The sequence below is a fragment of the Podarcis vaucheri genome, assembly GCF_965113315.1.
Source record: "Podarcis vaucheri genome assembly, chromosome: 2".
In the NCBI taxonomy this organism is placed as follows: Eukaryota; Metazoa; Chordata; class Lepidosauria; order Squamata; family Lacertidae; genus Podarcis; species Podarcis vaucheri.
The window spans coordinates 2697715-2715579 of NC_138760.1; the positions used below are offsets into that span (position 1 = coordinate 2697715).

At 46.9% G+C, this 17865-nt stretch overlaps 1 protein-coding gene across 2 annotated transcripts in view; it reads left to right on the plus strand.

Annotated features, from left to right (window-relative positions):
* The first annotated feature begins 523 nt into the window (after nt 1-523).
* PPP1R1A (protein phosphatase 1 regulatory inhibitor subunit 1A) overlaps nt 524-17865 on the plus strand; it is an 85862-nt gene continuing 68520 nt past the window's right edge. For both annotated transcript variants that reach the window (XM_082209064.1, XM_082209065.1), the window contains exon 1: nt 524-696. In XM_082209064.1, the coding sequence (XP_082065190.1) occupies nt 616-696 (81 nt within the window). In that variant the 5' untranslated portion in view covers nt 524-615. The remainder of the gene's footprint in view (nt 697-17865) is intronic.

Sequence of the window (17865 nt, forward strand, 5' to 3'; positions counted from 1 at the left end):
CCCAATCATGTCCCAGGTCCACTTTCAAAACAAGCACCGGACAGTGGGCGAAGCCAAGGCCAAGCTCCAGCCGGGCGAGTTTTTGCCAGGTCAAGGGGATGATCCTCGATTTGGGGGTGGGACGGAGAAGCAGGCAGGTGGCGGGGGGGGGGCTTGCCCCAAAGAGATCCTAGTCAGGGATGCAGCGAGGTCGCTCGGGCCTGATTAGAGGGTGGAGCCAGGCAGATCAGTGCAAGGGGGACGCGGGGGCGGGAAATCTCGTCTCGAAATTCCTCCTTTATTCGGCAAGATACCTGCTCGATCCCGTCGCGAAGGCAGGGGCTGCTTGGAGGCGCGCCTGCGTCTCCGGGCGAGCATCTCTCCGGATATTCCCGGGCGCGTCTGGGGCCGCTTTCGCGTGCGTGTGCGGCTCTCCCCGCGCTGCCTGTGCGTGTCGGGGGCGGCCCCTCGGCCCGAGCAGCCAATCGCGGCGCGAGGAGCGCGCCCTGGGTGGGCACGAGAGCGGCGGGGCGCGCGCAGGCGGGACGGAGCGGCAGAGGAGGTGGCGGCGGCGGCGGCGGCGGCGGCAGCGCGGCTGGCAGAGGGGACCGCGGGACCGGAGGAGAAGCCGGCGGCATGGAGCCCAACAGTCCCCGCAAGATCCAGTTCACGGTGCCGCTGCTGGAGCCGCATCTCGACCCGGAGGCGGCGGAGCAGGTGGGTGGCCAGGCAGGACCTTGCCAGGCGGGCAGCTGGCTTAGCTGTGTAAAGGGGGTTTCTGTTCTCTCCCTCCCTCGCGGAGATCTGGAGTTACAGCTTCGCCCCGGGACCTCTTTGTCTGGGTTATGTGGGATTCCCATTCTTAAGCGCCCTTTTGAAGTCACCGTGTGGCTCCCGATCGCCGCTCCTCCCCATCCAGTAGGATGCGCTGAAGTGGCTTTTGGAGCGTCTCTGAGCATATGCAGAATGCTTTCCTCTCTCCATCGGGGCTCCCCTCTGTTTTGAGCCCGTGTCCTCTCTCGGGTTTTCAGCCCTGGCAGCTCTCGTGTGGGAAACTGCGATGTCCCAGTGGTGTTTTCCTTGGCACCGCATGTGCTAAGGAACGGGGACGCAGTCGGGCAGGTTTCTCCTGTATGTGCCCCCACCCCAAACCCTTCTCTCAAGAGGAGCCTCTCCTGGAGGTCATGAATTGGGTTTACTGTGAAGGTTGCGCGTCCTCTTCCTCCTCCGAGTAACCCAACTCCACAGATGTAAAGGTGGCATATCTTGTGGCATTGCAGTGGGACGTGTTCTGGGATCTGGGGGGTGAGCTCTGTGGGACTTCTCCAAGCTCTGGAGTGGGGTGGGTCGTGGTTGAGCACTGGGGAAGGGGCGGGGTTGTAGCTTGTGGGTGTGGTGTTTGTCATTTTCGTCACTGGGCTTTCAGTCATATGTAGGTCACTTTAAGGAATTGGGGCTGTGGCAGGGAAATCTGGGGTGTTGCAAGGTGCTGCCCCCAATGTGGAGTGCTTGGTTTCGGGGGGGTGGTTTGGGGTGAAGGGGAAGCACTTGGGTTGTCCTGTTCACAGGTTTGCACTGAAATGCCAGGGGGGTTATAGGGAGTTGTGTAGCACATGCTTATTGGGTGCTAACTCACATCTGTAACAATACCATCTTTCTAGGTTTATTATGTCCGCCAAATAACTCCCTTCGCTTTTAATATTTCTTCTGATTTCTCTTAGAGATCAGGGATGCTTTGTCAATGGACACTCTTGAACTGTGATCACATCTGCTGTGTAGCTGGAGGCTAGTTAGTTATAGGTTGGCTCTCCGGTGGCGGTGAGGTTGCAGGCTGAAAGGACTGTCCGTGGGTGGCTGCTGTGCCATTTTATTGGGAGGGTGATGAAAAGCAGGGCTCGCTGTTTGAATTAAATTATGAGAGATTGCAGTGGAGGTTTGGGATCTGGACACTCTGGCTCTGGGAGGTATTGTGTAATGGGAAATAAATGGGGAGATTTTAAAACAGTGCAAAGGATGGCAGGGCACTTCTGACTATAAGAGTTGATGGTTAAAGTGGAATAAGAGTGATCTAAATGTATGGTGTGGATGTGACCACTACTATTAAAAGTGCTCGGGAACCTGGTGCTCTCTTGTGCCTGGCCTAGGGTTTTCACACACACACACATATATATTAACTGACCCTCTGCTAATGCACTTTTTTGAGCCGCTTGCTATGAAGACATATCAAGTGTTGATGTTCCTCTCCATGCTGTTAAAATCACCAGCTGCTGATGTCTGCAGGTGAAGTGGCTGTTAAAAAGCCAGAGGCAGGCCACAGTGGCCTTTTCCCAATCAGTTGGCAACCTTCTCCACCATTGGAAGATCCTCTAGATCAGGGATCTGAATTCTGTGGTTCTCTAAGAGGTTGTTGGACTACAACTCCCATAATCCCTGACTGTTGGCTACATTTGATGGGCCTAATGGGAGTTGTAGCACATCAACATCTGGAGGGCCACAGGTTCCAATTCCTCCCTGTGCTAGGTGGAGCAGAATCTGATTTCCCCACCCACACCTAGTCTCCTGCCTTTAAGGGGAAATGGCCTGAGAGGGGATGAGGTCAAGTTAGTCAAATACAATATGCTTCATACATACCGGGTTGAGGAACCCTGGCCCTGGGGGGAAATTCCACCCTCCAGGCCTCTGTCTTTCTATAAAGCCCTTGGAGCACGCCGCAAAGGACATCCCCTAACAGGCCTGTTTCATGCTCTCTTCTAGTACTTTTGTCTGGCTAAAGCACATCATTGAACTGTGGTGATGTCCTTGGCTGGATAGAAGGAGGAAAGAAGTGGATGTGTATAAACCTCTGACTTTTGCATGGATGTAATCTATCTTCTTGTTAAAAGTCAAATCCATTGCTCTGCCTTCATTTTGCCTCTGGCCACACCCACCATTGCCATGGGTTGCCCCTAAAGGAAGTCATCCCTTGGGTTGAACAAAATTTCCCTGCTGCTGTTAATTCTCTTGTATGGAACCTGCTTCCCAGTACTGGAAGTCTATATGTACAATTTACTATGTTTTATGTAGCTTTTCAGAGATATACTCTCTCACAAAGTGGCTTGTATCAATTAAAAAAAGAGGGTGGTGGCACTGCCCTCAGGCTTCCAAAGACACACAAGAGAAGGGAAGAGGAGGGGGAAAGAAGCTGAAGAAGAGCAGTCATTTTAAGGCTGGAAAAGAAGTGGTAAGCCATAAGTGGGGTTCTGTTCTTTTGCAAGGATCAAGCAAAAGAGTTCAAGCAAAACAAGCTCTTGAGGGAGACACTTGTTCATCCCCATGATTGTGCAAACAAGGTTTGGGCCATCCCTGTACCATGTAATGGAGAAGTGGGGAAGCTGTGGCCTTCCAGATGTTGTTGGACTCTAGTTCCTATCCTTGGCCATGCTGGTTGGTGGCAAGTGGAGTCCAACAACATTTGCAGGGCCGCAGATTGCCCATCTTTAGCATACAACGAGAAGGGGAGCACACAGAATATGACTGGGGGTACAGCCTAGCTGAACTGCCTAGGCTTATGTTGCGATAATAATAATTTAATAATAATAATAATTTATTATTTGTACCCCGCCCATCTGGCTGGGTTTCCCCAGCCACTTCCAAAATGAAGACAACACACCAGTTATCCCCCCCCCCATCAGCTTCCTTGCAATGCTTTGTCAGTTTTGGAAAAGTAGAGATCTTGTTAGTTTTGCCTCCGTAGGAAAAGATGCCATTTAAGGAGGGTTCTCAGAAGAAGCTGCTGAGCAGTTGATCCTGCACCTTTAACACAAAGAAAGAGCAAATGCCCTGGATCCCTTTTTTTGTCTTCAGGAAGTCAGTGCTGCTAGAACTAGAGCCTGATCTATCATGAGCGCTTAAGTACATTCTCCTTAGAGCAATACCCAGGTAGATTCTACTCAATGAAAAAAGCCCAGCACCCACTGACAGAGCTTTCTTTGCATGTAGAAGCATACCGTCCAACATTTCTCAGATGAAAATAGGGATATTTCTCACACACACTGAACTCCCCCTCCTCAGCCCCCTATTTTCGCCCCCCCCAGCATTTCCTATCAGAAGAAGGGCGAGTGCCCCCACCACTGCAGCAATGGGTCACAGCACACATGCCCTCCACCGCCCTGATAAAACCCCTTCATCCTGAATTAATTTTATTCTTTGATAGAGTTACAGAAAGAAAAACACCTCCAAAAATAAATTTTTAGAAAGGGGTAAGATTAGATGTGGATGCCCACAACTTGGAGGGTCCTGCCCTCTGCCTTCCCCTCAGCTGGTGCCTCTTGTGGGGCTGGGTCTTGGCGGCGGCAGCCTCTCCTCCTCGCCTGCTCTCCAGCAGCTGCTACAAGCTGCCCCAGAGAGAAGGCCGGCAGCAGTGGCCATGGAGAGGCCAGGGGATGCTCCCTCACAGCCACCACTGCTGTCACTCGGGAAAAGCGTCAGCTTATTCTCCTCCCCAAGCTCAGCACTGGCAGCGGAAATAGGGGCATTTTGGGATCAAATCAGAAGCCGGGTGGCTTTTGTAATTCTGGGACTGTCCCTGGAAAATTGGAACACTTGGAGGGAATGCAGAAGGTCGTAGGTGCCCTTCAGATGCTCTAGGACTCCAGCTCCCATCAGTCCAAGACAGCGTGGCGAGTGGTTGGGGGATTATGGAAGCAGTAGTCTAGCAGCATCTGGAAAACTTCAGGTTTCCTACCACTCTCCTAGGCTCAGCCTCTGGTATCTCAGTACATGGATGATGGAAGCCAGGAGGGGGAAGAGATTGTGGAGTTCCACTATCCAACAGAGTAGACACTACTGAGCAGCTTGAAGGTCCTGGCTTGGCCAAAGGCAGCTTCATGTGACCTTGCTGCTGTACACTCAGTGCTTCCCATCCTGGGCTCCCTTTCCTCCCCACCTTCCTTGCCTTGTGGAAAGCCTGATTGTTGGTGCTTTGATGGCTTCTGCTCTGCCCCATTTGGCATGACAGCTAGCCCCAGTCCCTGACCTGCCAGGTCACCGTGACTGTTCACCTCCCATAACCTGCAGTTACCTAATCGTAGATTACACTGGAAATGTAAGGAGACATTCTTATCTGACAAGGACTTTGCTGCCAGCCTGCTTTTTAAGCTTTTGATGATGTTCTGGGAGCATTTGCTGGAAATGTATGGTCTGGTTCACGTTATCTATGTACATCACTTGCTTTCCCATCTCTTGGTGACTCACAAGCGGGTCTGTGAATGGACTCTCACTGGAAAGGCTTGAGGTGGCTCATCTGCCTCATCTGCATGCAGTTCTGCAGTCATCAAGTGATAGCAGGTGTGAATGTCTGAATCAGAGATTTAATGGACCAGAGAGTCACAGGGACAGTTCCAGCTGGTTTAGTTGAATTCACAGGTGCTTTATTATAAATGCTACCAAAAACATGGACCTCACCCCCAGTAAAGCTTGCCTTCTCTCCAATGGGCAACAGACAGCTTTCATCTAAACCAATTTCCTTTAGGGTAGATTTAATTTAAATCAAATAGATTTAAATCACAATTTAAATCACTAGTCAGTAAGACTTGATTTAAATCTTTTTTTTATGGAAAGACTCATTCTTGCTGGTATAATCTAAATATTTACAACAAGATGAAGGTTTAATTTTTGGAATAATAAATTTTCAGAGTAGTTTTTACAGTTATATAAAAAATTACTGATTTGGTTATACTATTAGAAATACATTGACAGATAATTATGGAATTATTGTGAGGTTTAATAAGTTAACTGTTTATATTTGAACTACTTTTCCACTGTACTCTATTGGAAGGAGAAAAATAATCATTTCCTTAATAACAATTTAAACAATTTATTTAAATAAAACAATAACATTATAGCATATGTATCCATGTTTGTTAACTGATGTGGTTAAACGAATTTTTTTTAACCCCTTTGAAATATACTCAGAGTCAAGAGTGGATTTCATGCTCTTTATTCAGCTCATAGTGGTGAGGAGGAATGGAAGTTCCCCCAGAATGTCTGCTTTAAATACATTATTTACACAATGGGCCCCACGTGATTGGCTAATTCCGGGATTCACCTGTAGGCCAATTAGGTTACGGATTCACTTCCACCTGGAGCTGGATTGGGTGGCTTCTGTGCTGCATTCTGAATCCTATTGTTCTAGGACCAATCAGACTGCTGCATTTTGGATCCTATTCAACTCAGTACATAACACCCTTAGACTGAGTTTTAGCACACATGAAAAACTTAAAACAAATCCTTATTTCCTGATGACTCACTCCTGATGACTATAATGTAACTTAAATAGAAAACTATCTTTAGAAAGAATTTTTCTCCTAAAGCATTTTATTTTAAAAATCCAATTTAAATTTTAAAAAATCCAACTTTTTAATATATATATTTTTAAAAACATTGATTTTTATCCACTTGATTTCCTTTCAGTTCAAGTAGAAAGGATTATGAAATTATTTAAAAACAAAACAATTTATAGATGCAGGGAAATCAGAAAATAGGATGAAGTAGGTGTGGTGAAATTTTCAAACTGCTTTTGGAGCCCCAAAGTGGGTAGCAGAGAGATCTGCCCAAATGCTGGCTGTAATGATGGTGCATAAGGAATAGGCAGACCTCTCCAAGGTGCAGGTGGGTCACCTCCAGCCTCCCATTCTCCTTGCAGGTGACCTCTAGTGCTTCTTGATGCTTCGCCATCATTCCATTCCCTAAAGAGTTCCTTCCTGCCTTTTAGTTCCCCCCTTATCCCCCCCCGCCCGGGGTTTTGAAGTGCCTCTCCCCATAATTGCTTTCTGTGTAGTTTCAGAACAACTGGAAGGGACAGTGTTTTGTTTTATATACATGTAAGTGTGTATGCTTATAGGTATCACTGCAAGTCAGCTGGGGGAGCAGAGATTATTGCTTGCTTTTTGTCCTTATTTTTATTATGCATTTTGGTTCTTATATTGTAATTTTATGTTGTGAACTGCCCTGAAATCTACAGATGAAGGGCAATATACAAATTTAATAACTAACTAACTAATAAAAACACACTCATTTCTTGGTTGTAAGGCTTGGGGAGATAGCCGTAGTGAAAAACTGAAGCAGAGTAGTTAGAGGAGGGTCTCTGATCCAGAGTAGTTAATCCAGATCCATTGACTGTGGCTCTGCCAGTGTTAGCACACTGCATTCAGGAAATTACCCCTGAGAGTATGTGGCCTTTGATAGAAAAAAGAGATGGCTCTCTCCTGCTCAAAGGAAACTGTGCGGGCCGTAGTTCTTCACAGTACTTGCGTTTCAAGGGAAGGAAGCATGGACACTTTACCTTTCCTGGTATGACCCCTTAACTGTTTTTTAGGGGGAGACGTGATTGTGCATGATTGGCAGAGAGACTCGATGGCCCTTGTGGTCTCTTCCAACTCTATGATTCTATGCTAAAATCAGACGGAGTCTGTAGGCCAGATTTGTAGATTTAATTAAACTCCTACTTTCTTCCTTAATTCAAGCACTGTTTATCCAGATCCCACAAATGACGGTCAACCCTCACTTTGTGTCTGCTGCTTCTCCATTGATTTATTGATCTGGCGTCTGCATACCACAAGTGTTTGCTGTCTTTTTCCTGGACTTGAGCTGTTTTTCGTCATTGCTTTTTCATCTTTCTTTTCTTTTTAATGGAGAACCATGTATTGTCTTGATTTCAGGCACCAGAGTAGAAGGTGTCTGGGCAGGAATCAACTGACTAGTCCCACCAACAGAAGACCATGCTTTAAGCGTCATAAATTTATCACCAAGCAAGTCTAACAGCCACAGCCAGGGAGGTTGTAGCTTTATGACAGTATTGCAGCCATAAGCAAGCAGAACCTCTGATGATACAGTGCTCAAATTTGGCCAAATCTGTCACTTTAAGACCTTGAGGGGGAAATGTTCCCCAGCAGTTCCCCAGCAGGAAGCACCATAGAGTATTTGGGTTGTATTCAAAGTAGACCCACTGAAATTAATAGACATGACTAGTATAGGTCCATTAGTTTAAATGGGTCTACTGTGAGTAGGACAAGTGCTAGTGACAACCCTGTGTCTGTCTAGCTCACTATATCTAATCTGCCAGTGACTGTCCAGCGTCTCAGGCAGTGAAAGCCTTTCCCATCACATGCAACATGATAAATTTAGCTGGAGATTCCAGGGATTCAAACTGGGATTTTATGTATGCAAAACATGTGCTCTACCACTGATCTGAAGTCCCTCCTGTTCTACCTCATTCTGCCTGTTTAAGAACTTATATTCAATCTATACTTGGGTAGAAGATGAATCCTGGCACTATAGGTCTGATCCTCAATTTTTTTAGGGAACCAAAGTCACTCTACATCTGACCCATTTCCCCCACTCCTGATGTTATTGGACTCCAGTTCCTACTGACCCCAGCCAGCATGGCCAACAGTCAAGGATGATGGGATTTGTAGTCCCAACAGCATCTACAGCCCCATAGGCTCCCCCTAATTGCTGAAGTCCATTCCTCAAATACTGGGGTTTTCAAATCATCCTCATTCTATCCCCTCACTGTTCATCAAAATCTGAGTCACAGAACACACCACAAGTTCTTACACCCTCTTTTCTATTCATGAGACCCACCCATTCACACTGGCAGCCAAACATGTGAGCTGGTAGCTCACATAGCTATACCAACTGTGATGATATTGTGATTTGCATAAGCAGCTGCAGTTCAGACCTATTAACTACTGTCATGCGGTACGTTGGTTTGATCAAGCAGATGAACACCTCGTGCCCCACATGCGCATGCAGAAATGTATAATGCTGGCTTCAAATGGCCTAAATATAATGCGTGAATTGACTCATAGTTGGCACCTGTTTATTTTTTAAAAATCTCATTATTCAGTTCCCTTTGGATACTGAGGGAGGCTTACAATTATAGAATAAAACAATACAAAACATCAATACAAATCCAGAAGCAGAGGGAAGAGATCAGCAGCAATTAAACCCTAAAAGCAGAAGATGATTCATAGGTTTAGGTAAATAAAAAATGTTCATTGCCTGGCATCCAAAATAGCACAGCTACCATGTGCCCTGCTTTACAGAGGATGGTGCTCTCTTTTAAGGAGTGTCCACTCCAAATCTGGTGTGATGGTAAAGGACTCTCCAGGTGTTGTTTAACTATAGCTCCCATCATCCACAACCACAGGGCATGAAAGGAGTTGGAGTCCAATAACAACTTGAAAGGTCAAAGGTTCCTCATCCTTGCTGTCAAGTAGCCTGTGACTCTCCACATGGTGTACACATATGGTCATTGATGATAGGATGGTCAATGAACAGGGAATCCAACAACATCTGGAAGGCCGCAGGTCCCCCAACCCTGCTTTATGGGGAGTGCAGTGCCATCTAAGACAGACTAAACACCTCTTTTCAGACTTCCTCCACCTTGTCTGGATTCAGCTTTAGATTGTCAAGCCTTGTCCAGTTAATTACTGATCCCAGGTGCTGATATGACACATGTTCTGCCTCACCTGAATTGGATGAAGTTTGCTCACTAATACCTCATTCCTAAGCTCCCACCTGACCTCCTCACTCAGATATTATGTTGATGGTGAACAGCATGGGAAACAAAAGAAAACTCTGCCAAACATCATTGCACAAGGTCTGTGGGGCAGAACATAGTCTCTTAGCACCACGTTCCGGACACCCAGGCAGGAACAAAACCAATGGCGCATGGTGTGCCTGATCCCTAGACAGCAAGCCAAGGTGGACGCCTTGGTGGATGCTTCTGAGAGATCCTGGAGAACTGGCAGGGCCAGACTCTCCATGTCCTTTCCCCAAAATAGGCCATCTATTCGGGTGCACAAGGCCCTTTCCAGGACAAAAATAAGATTGAAATGGAGCTCTAGTGTTGTCTAGAGTTGCATGACCACTCAAACCTCTTGCTCAAAAAGGGAAATTAGCAATTGGCTGATAGTTATGATGCTTCTTCAGCTGAATAGATGGGAGGGCAGTTGAATAGGTTTTCTGTGGGGAAATGGCCTTCCCTGTTAAACAAGCTTTATGCAGTCCATAATTTTTGCTAATTTTATCTAAAACATGCACACACCCCTTAACATAGAATACATTGTTTATGCCCTCTAGGAAACCAGATGCACTTTGGGCAAGTACACTAGTGGAGAAAGGGAGCGATCGAGCTTCCAAGACGCAGACAGCCAACTGTTGCGAAATTGCTGGCAACCCTTTCCTTGGGTCCGGAATAGCAGGAGAGATCATATTTCAGGGCTGTGCAATATCCTGAGAGTGAAAAAGGGCACAGGGATGCAGTGGAAAGAGTTGTAAACATATTGACCAATCTGGGGAAGGGGTGAGGAGAGTTAGAAATGCACGGCCTGTGTGTCCCTGTCAAAGAGAATGTGCTTACTTACAATGAAGCACGTAGGTGCCCAGAACTAACAATGGAGGTGGCAGCATTAGTCAATGTAGCAAGGCACAAATTGAAGAAAAGCTAACACGACAAGACAAACATGATGAGAACACTGACATAGGATGGCGGAAGCTGCTTATCTTCATCTTTCTTTGGCTGCATATGAAGCTAGTCAGAAGAAGAGATACACCTTATCTGTTTCTGGGATCTTCAGTATGTGCTGAACCTCAGATCTAGGGCTGCAGCAAGGAGGGGGGAGCTCCTGCCCTCCCTGCCTGGGACTTTTTGAGTCTGTTCCCTGAATGTTCAGCCATCACTGCTTTTCTTTTATGCCGAGCAACTTTCTAGTTTTTATGAAACTTTTTTTTTTTTTTTTGGCAAGTGAAGACAGCATTATACCCAATTGGTTAGTAAGAAGTAAATCTGCCTCTGCACCTCCCCCTTGCTCTGGAAACTGAATGCAAAAAAGCTGGAATGAATGACAGCCACTTGGTTTTTAAATAAATCTTGTTACCTTTGTTCTTAATTTTTTTAAGCTGTTTATTCAACCACAGATAAGTATAGAAAAAAATTATAAAGTAGGATGTTCAGTATGGCTTGAACAGTTTGCATTGTTCCCCCAGCCTTTCGACCACCTTGTCTACCTGACAAGCTCAATTCCTGCTTCCCTAAATTGTCCTCTTTTTCTGCAGTTTGTTTACAAGATGCCAGCTAAGACACACTGTTGAAAATGGCATGAGGACCACTGAATGCTGCCTTACACCATTACAAATTTTAGCAGCGCCCTGCACAAGGCCAAAATTCAGCACACCCACCCGCCTCTGCCTTCCGTTCTGCTCAATTCACTATGTCATCATAGCGACACCCTGTGGCATCCCTTTGGCTCAGTACCCAATGCGGCAGATCCAGTCACGCTGCCCTAAATCTGCCTCTGCTTACACTGAGTCAGACCCTCAATGTCTGTAGCTCCATGTGGTCTATGCCATAGGTGACCAACATGTCACCTTCTGGATGCTGCCCCCATGATTTTGAATTGGAGCCACCGCAAAATAGTTGGGGGAAAGGCATCCATCAAGCATTCTTTAATGTTTGTGCAGCACCTTCCAGGAGGAGAAGCTGGCCTCGTTTGAAATGGCTGGTATCAAACCTGGGAAAGACTCCAGCAAGAATAAGACCAAATCTGTGTCCCATTCACAAGGGGCTGGCTTACAGTTTCTGGTGGACCGTATTCAGCGGCATCTGAAATCAAGGACTACCAGTCATGGAGCTATAGCTGCTGTGTTTAGTGCTGCTATCTTGGGGTACCACACAGATGAAGAACTGGATTCCCTAATCAAAGCAACCATTACTGGTGCAGGTGCAATTCCACATATCCACAAATCTCTCAATGGAAAGATAGGATGGGAGCTAGAGCAGTACAACCACTGGAGGACCATGGGTTTCCAACCCTTGCGCCGGAGCAGGCATGGCCAAACTTGGCCCTCCAGCTGTTTTGGGACTATTAATTCCCATCATCCCTGACCACTGGTCCTGTTAGCTAGGGATGATGGGAGTTGTAGTCCCAAAACAGCTGGAGCGCCAAGTTTGGCCATGCCTGCGCTAGAGAGATGGAGCCCAGAAACTGGTGCTTATATATAAATGCACACAGGTCATATGTTCTGTTGCTAATTTCCTGACTGGTTGGCTTATCTGTTTTCTCTCCCCACAGTACTAAATCTTGTACCCCACCTGGTTAGTGGGGTAGAAGTGGAAGGATCATTAGGCACGAGTGATCATGCTCTTCTGAAGTTTACTATACAGCGGAAAGGAGCAGCCAAGCATACTAGGACTCAATTTCTTGACTTTAAGAAAGCCGACTTCATAAAACTTAGGGAAGTGCTGGGTGAGATCCCATGGACAGTAATACTAAAAGGAAAGGGAGTTCATGATGGCTGGGAGTTTGTTAAGAGGGAGATACTAAAAGCACAACGTCAGGCAATACCAGTGAGACGGAAACATGGAAGGTGCCTAAAGAAGCCAGGGTGGCTATCTAAAGAACTTTTAACTGAGTTAAGATTAAAAAAGGATGTGTACAAAAAATGGAAAAGGGGGGAAACCACCAAAGAGGAATTTAAACAAATAGCCAGCACGTGTAGACACAAAGTCAGAAAAGCTAAAGCACAGAATGAACTCAGGCTTGCTAGAGAGGTTAAAAGCAACAAAAAAGGCTTCTATGGGTATGTTCGTAGCAAAAGGAAGAACAAAGAAACAGTGGGGTCACTCAGAGGAGAAGATAGTGAAATGCAAACAGGGCACACAGAAAGGGCTGAACTCCTCAATGCCTTCTTTGCCTCAGTCTTCTCCGATAAAGAAAACAATGCCCGACCTGAAGAATTTGGAGCAAATGATTCAGCAGAGGAAACACAGCCCAGAATAACTAAGGAGATAGTACAAGAATACTTGGCTAGTTTAGATGTATTCAAGTCTCCAGGGCCAGATGAACTGCATCCAAGAGTATTAAAAGAACTGGCAGATGTGATCTCAGAACCACTGGCAGTCATCTTTGAGAATTCCTGGAGAACAGGCGAAGTCCCGGCAGACTGGAGGAGGGCAAATGTTGTCCCTATTTTCAAAAAGGGGAAAAGAGAGGACCCAAATAATTACCGCCCAGTCAGTCTGACATCAATACCAGGGAAGATTCTGGAGCAGATCATTAAGCAAACAGTTTGTGAGCACCTAGAAAGGAATGCTGTGATCACCAATAGTCAGCATGGATTTCTGAAAAATAAGTCATGTCAGACTAATCTGATCTCGTTTTTTGATAGAATTACAAGCCTGGTAGATGAAGGGAACGCAGTGGATGTAGCCTACCTTGATTTCAGCAAGGCATTTGACAAGGTGCCCCATGATATTCTTGTAAAGAAGCTGGTAAAATGCGGTCTTGACTATGCTACCACTCAGTGGATTTGTAACTGGCTGGCTGACCGAACCCAAAGGGTGCTCATCAATGGTTCCTCTTCATCCTGGAGAAGAGTGACTAGTGGGGTGCCACAGGGTTCTGTCTTGGGCCCGGTCTTATTCAACATCTTTATCAACGACTTGGATGATGGACTCAAGGGCATCTTGATCAAATTTGCAGATGACACCAAATTGGGAGGGGTGGCTAACACCCCAGAGGACAGGATCACACTTCAAAACGACCTTGACAGATTAGAGAACTGGGCCAAAACAAACAAGATGAACTTTAACAGGGAGAAATGTAAAGTATTACACTTGGGCAAAAAAAAATGAGAGGCGCAAATACAAGATGGGGGACACCTGGCTTGAGAGCAGTACATGTGAAAAGGATCTAGGAGTCTTGGTTGACCACAAACTTGACATGGGCCAACAGTGTGACGCGGCAGCTAAAAAAGCTAATGCAATTCTGGGCTGCATCAATAGGAGTATAGCATCTAGATCAAGGGAAGTAATAGTCCCACTGTATTCTGCTCTGGTCAGACCTCACCTGGAGTACTGTGTCCAGTTCTGGGCACCACAATTCAAGAAGGACACTGACAAACTGGGACGTGTCCAGAGGAGGGCAACCAAAATGGTCAAAGGCCTGGAAACGATGCCTTATGAGGAACGGCTAAGGGAGCTGGGCATGTTTAGCCTGGAGAAGAGGAGGTTAAGGGGTGATATGATAGCCATGTTCAAATATATAAAAGGATGTCACATGGAGGAGGGAGAAAGGTTGTTTTCTGCTGCTCCAGAGAAGCGGACACGGAGCAATGGATCCAAACTACAAGAAAGAAGATTCCACCTAAACATTAGGAAGAACTTCCTGACAGTAAGAGCTGTTCGACAGTGGAATTTGCTGCCAAGGAGTGTGGTGGAGTCTCCTACTTTGGAGGTCTTTAAGCAGAGGCTTGACAACCATATGTCAGGAGTGCTCTGATGCTGTTTCCTGCTTGGCAGGGGGTTGGTCTCGATGGCCCTTGTGGTCTCTTCCAACTCTATGATTCTATGATTCTTGTAGGTGTAACATCCAAAAAGCATTTCTCCATGCAACTTCTTATGGCATCATCAGAGGCGTAGCAAGGTCAGGTGGTACCCAGTGCGATAAAATTTTTGCCATCCCCCCACATCAATGGCTTGGGAGTCACAGGTGGGCGGCATGCTGAATGTCACCGCCTCCCACAAGCTGTCAAAATGAAGGCAAAGTGGCGCAGCTCTCCCCTTCCCCCGATGGCTCAGGGTAGACTTAGAAGTTGTGGGCTGGCGGTGCACGGAATGTCACCCCCTTCAGCAATGACACCCGCAGTGGTCCGCTCTCCACCACCCCCTTCCTACGCCTCTGGGCATCATGAATCCTTAGAAACACAGAAGCTGCCTTATACTGAGTCAAACTAGTTGGTCTACCAAGCTTAGTATTGTCTATGTTGGCTGACGGTGACTCTCTGGGGTTTCGGACAGAGTTCTATTCAGAGTTCTATTCCTGTGCAGGCCAGGAATTGAAATGGAGGCCTTCTGCATGTCAAGCATGTGCTCTGCCACTGAACTGCAGATCTGCTCCTTGGTGGAGCAACTTGGGCGCAACTGATTTGAAGTCCTGCTGCTGCTTTCAGTAGGACTTGGTCCTGAGGACCAGCTGTACCTTGGTTATGTGTTGGAGTGTTTCCTCATTTTTACATTCACTTCTGAAGGTCTCTTCAATATTAGCCACACACAGTCCGATATACACATTCACTTACGCGAAGGCCTACAACTGCCCCTTTTGGCTGCTGGAAGAAATCAGAAGAATGGTTAGAAACACTGCCCATTTGTCAGTTCTGGAATTTTGCTGCCCTGAAGCCTTAATTCTGTGATTGTCTGGACCCCTAGCCAAGAAACAGTTTCTTGGGTCTGATTCTCCCATCCAAAAGCAGCAGCCTATGATGTTTCCTATTTGTGTAAAATTGCAAAATGGTGGCATGAGCTTTTCCAGTAAGGCAGCTGTCTATGTTTCAAAGCCAAAGTAAGACACCTGCCAATATGTAGATCATTAAGCTGATGGAATTAGCTACCACCAGCTGCAATGATGGCTACCAACTTGGGATGGTGTGTGTGGTGCAATGGTTGGAGTGTGGGGCTAGGACCTGGGAGACCAGAGTTCGAATCCCCACTTGGCCATGAAACTCACTGGTTGACCTTGGGCCAGTCACCATCCTAAGCTACCTCACAGGGTTGTTGTAAGGATGAAATTGGGAAAAGAACCATGTACACCACCTTGAGCTCCATGGAAGAAAAGTGGCATATAAATTTGAACATAAAATATCAAAACAATGTGAAAATGAATTGATATAGAATTTACAGACTTGAACAGAGCAAGTGAATGAATGGACTAGATGGCTAGACTAGATGACAATTTGGGTACCTTTAAACTCTGTGTTCTATGAATACCAATCATATGCACTTGACTGCTTTTGTAACCACAAACTGCAGCAATTTCCGCTCCCTTTTTCCATTTTTCATCAGAATGCTCTTGCATCCCTACTGCATGTTCCCTGTACCTACTCCAGCCTCAAAAACAACTAACCCAGCTGCTGTCCTATTCAGATAGCAAGCGAAATGCTCTTTGTGGCAGAGCTGTTGAGAGGCAGGATGGGGGAGCAGGGAGGGAGGAAGAGAAAGCAGTGAAGTTGAGGACAGGGCGCAATCCCACTGGGCCCAGCTTCGGTTCCCAACGTGGTTATGACCGTATGTGTGCAGAGTGTTCTCAATAACACTGTGGGGAGTAACATCGCATCTGCTTTAATGCGTGTGCGCACGCACACACACACACACACACACTGTTTGCTCGCCCTCCTTCTCCAATTAGTCTCAGCGCCGGCCGGGTGTGGTGGGGTTGCCCTCACCAGCAGGAGCCGGGGGAGAGAGTCCCAGCCACCTGGCAGGCTCCTCTGCCTTGCCTGGTGCCTTGTTGTTTGCTCTGCATCTTGCTGTGTGAGGAAGGGCATCTGAATGTCTCCCGAGGAATGTGCTGCAAAACAGCTGAGCTCATCCTTCTCCTGCTGCACTCAGGAGACTTCTGCCGGTGGCTTCTTTTTGGTTGTTGTTTTGTTACATGATGCTACAAACAGTTTGCTTTGCGGGGGGGGGGGGGTGTTATTTAGTTTTCTTCTGAAAGAGTAAAGGACAATGGAGAAGGACCAGTCCCAGAACCCGTTTTCAGATCAAACTATTCTTCTGGCAAAGGACAAAGGGCTGGAAGAGGAAGGGTGTGCCTGGACATGTGCAGAATCCTTTGCCACAAGGAGAAGCCACCCTCCAATCTGAGACTGAGTGATCTCAAAGTCTGGCTTTCGGGGCTGTTGGAGGCAGGGCGCTTTTCTGAATAGCCATTGCTGGAAATGCCAAGAGGGACAGAGGGGCTTTTGTGCTCTGCTTGCTGCCTCCAGAGAGGCATTTGGTTGGAGGGCAGGATGTTGGTCTAAATGGGCCTGATTCAGCAGGACTTCTTACACTTCATAAGAACGGGCCACCTTCAGAAGTTTGGACCTGGCACCTTTCATGCCCTCCCCAGGGAATAAATTATATCCTGGCACTGGGGCCACAATTTCCTCCCCTCCCCTCCCCCATTTGCCTTCCATTATGGAGGCTTGCACCTTGTCCTCACAGGTCTGGCAATGCACATGTCTTTAAAAAGGTTTTTAAAAGAATTCTAGGCACCAGGAATGGAGAAATTCCCACTTGCCTCAGAAATGGAATAATTTGGGAAAGCCTGTTTTTGGCCAAGCTAGATATTAATTTAATTGTACAGTGTGCCACACATCAATTTCTCCCCCACCCCTTCAATCTTTATTTAACTGTGGGCACAGGGATGTGGGGCGCAGGTGGCGCTGTGGTCTAAACCACTGAGCCTAGGGTTTGCTGATCGGAAGTTGGCAGTTTGAATCTCTGCAATGGGGTGAGCTCCTGTTGCTCGGTCCCTGCTCCTGCCAACCTAGCAGTTCGAAAGCACGTCAAAGTGCAAGTAGATAAATAGGTACCACTCCGGCGGGAAGGTAAATGGCATTTCCGTGCGCTGCTCTGGTTCGCCAGAAGCGGCTTAGTCATGCTGGCCACATGACCTGGAAGCTGTACGCTGGCTCCCTCGGCCAATAAAGCGAGATGAGTGCCGCAACCCCAGAGTCGTCTGCGACTGGACCTAACAGCCAGGGGTCCCTTTACCTTTTACTGGGATGACTTACTCTTCTTTTACACATCAGGACTGCTGCACATGGGGAGAAGAGGTTTAACCCTTCCATCTCCAGCTGCAATCACAGTAAAATGTTTCCCTCTTCACATGAATCTTCATGGCGGACCCACAAGAGTTATTTTCTAAGCCATAGCTGCGTGTGTTCAATTTTTTTCGGGTAAAATTTTTTGATTGGATTTCTAGAAGTAGACATCTAAATATATCCATAACACCCCCTGCACCTCCCAGTCTCACCAGCTTTCTGAAAAGTATTACTGTCTTTAAGATATGCCTTCCTCTT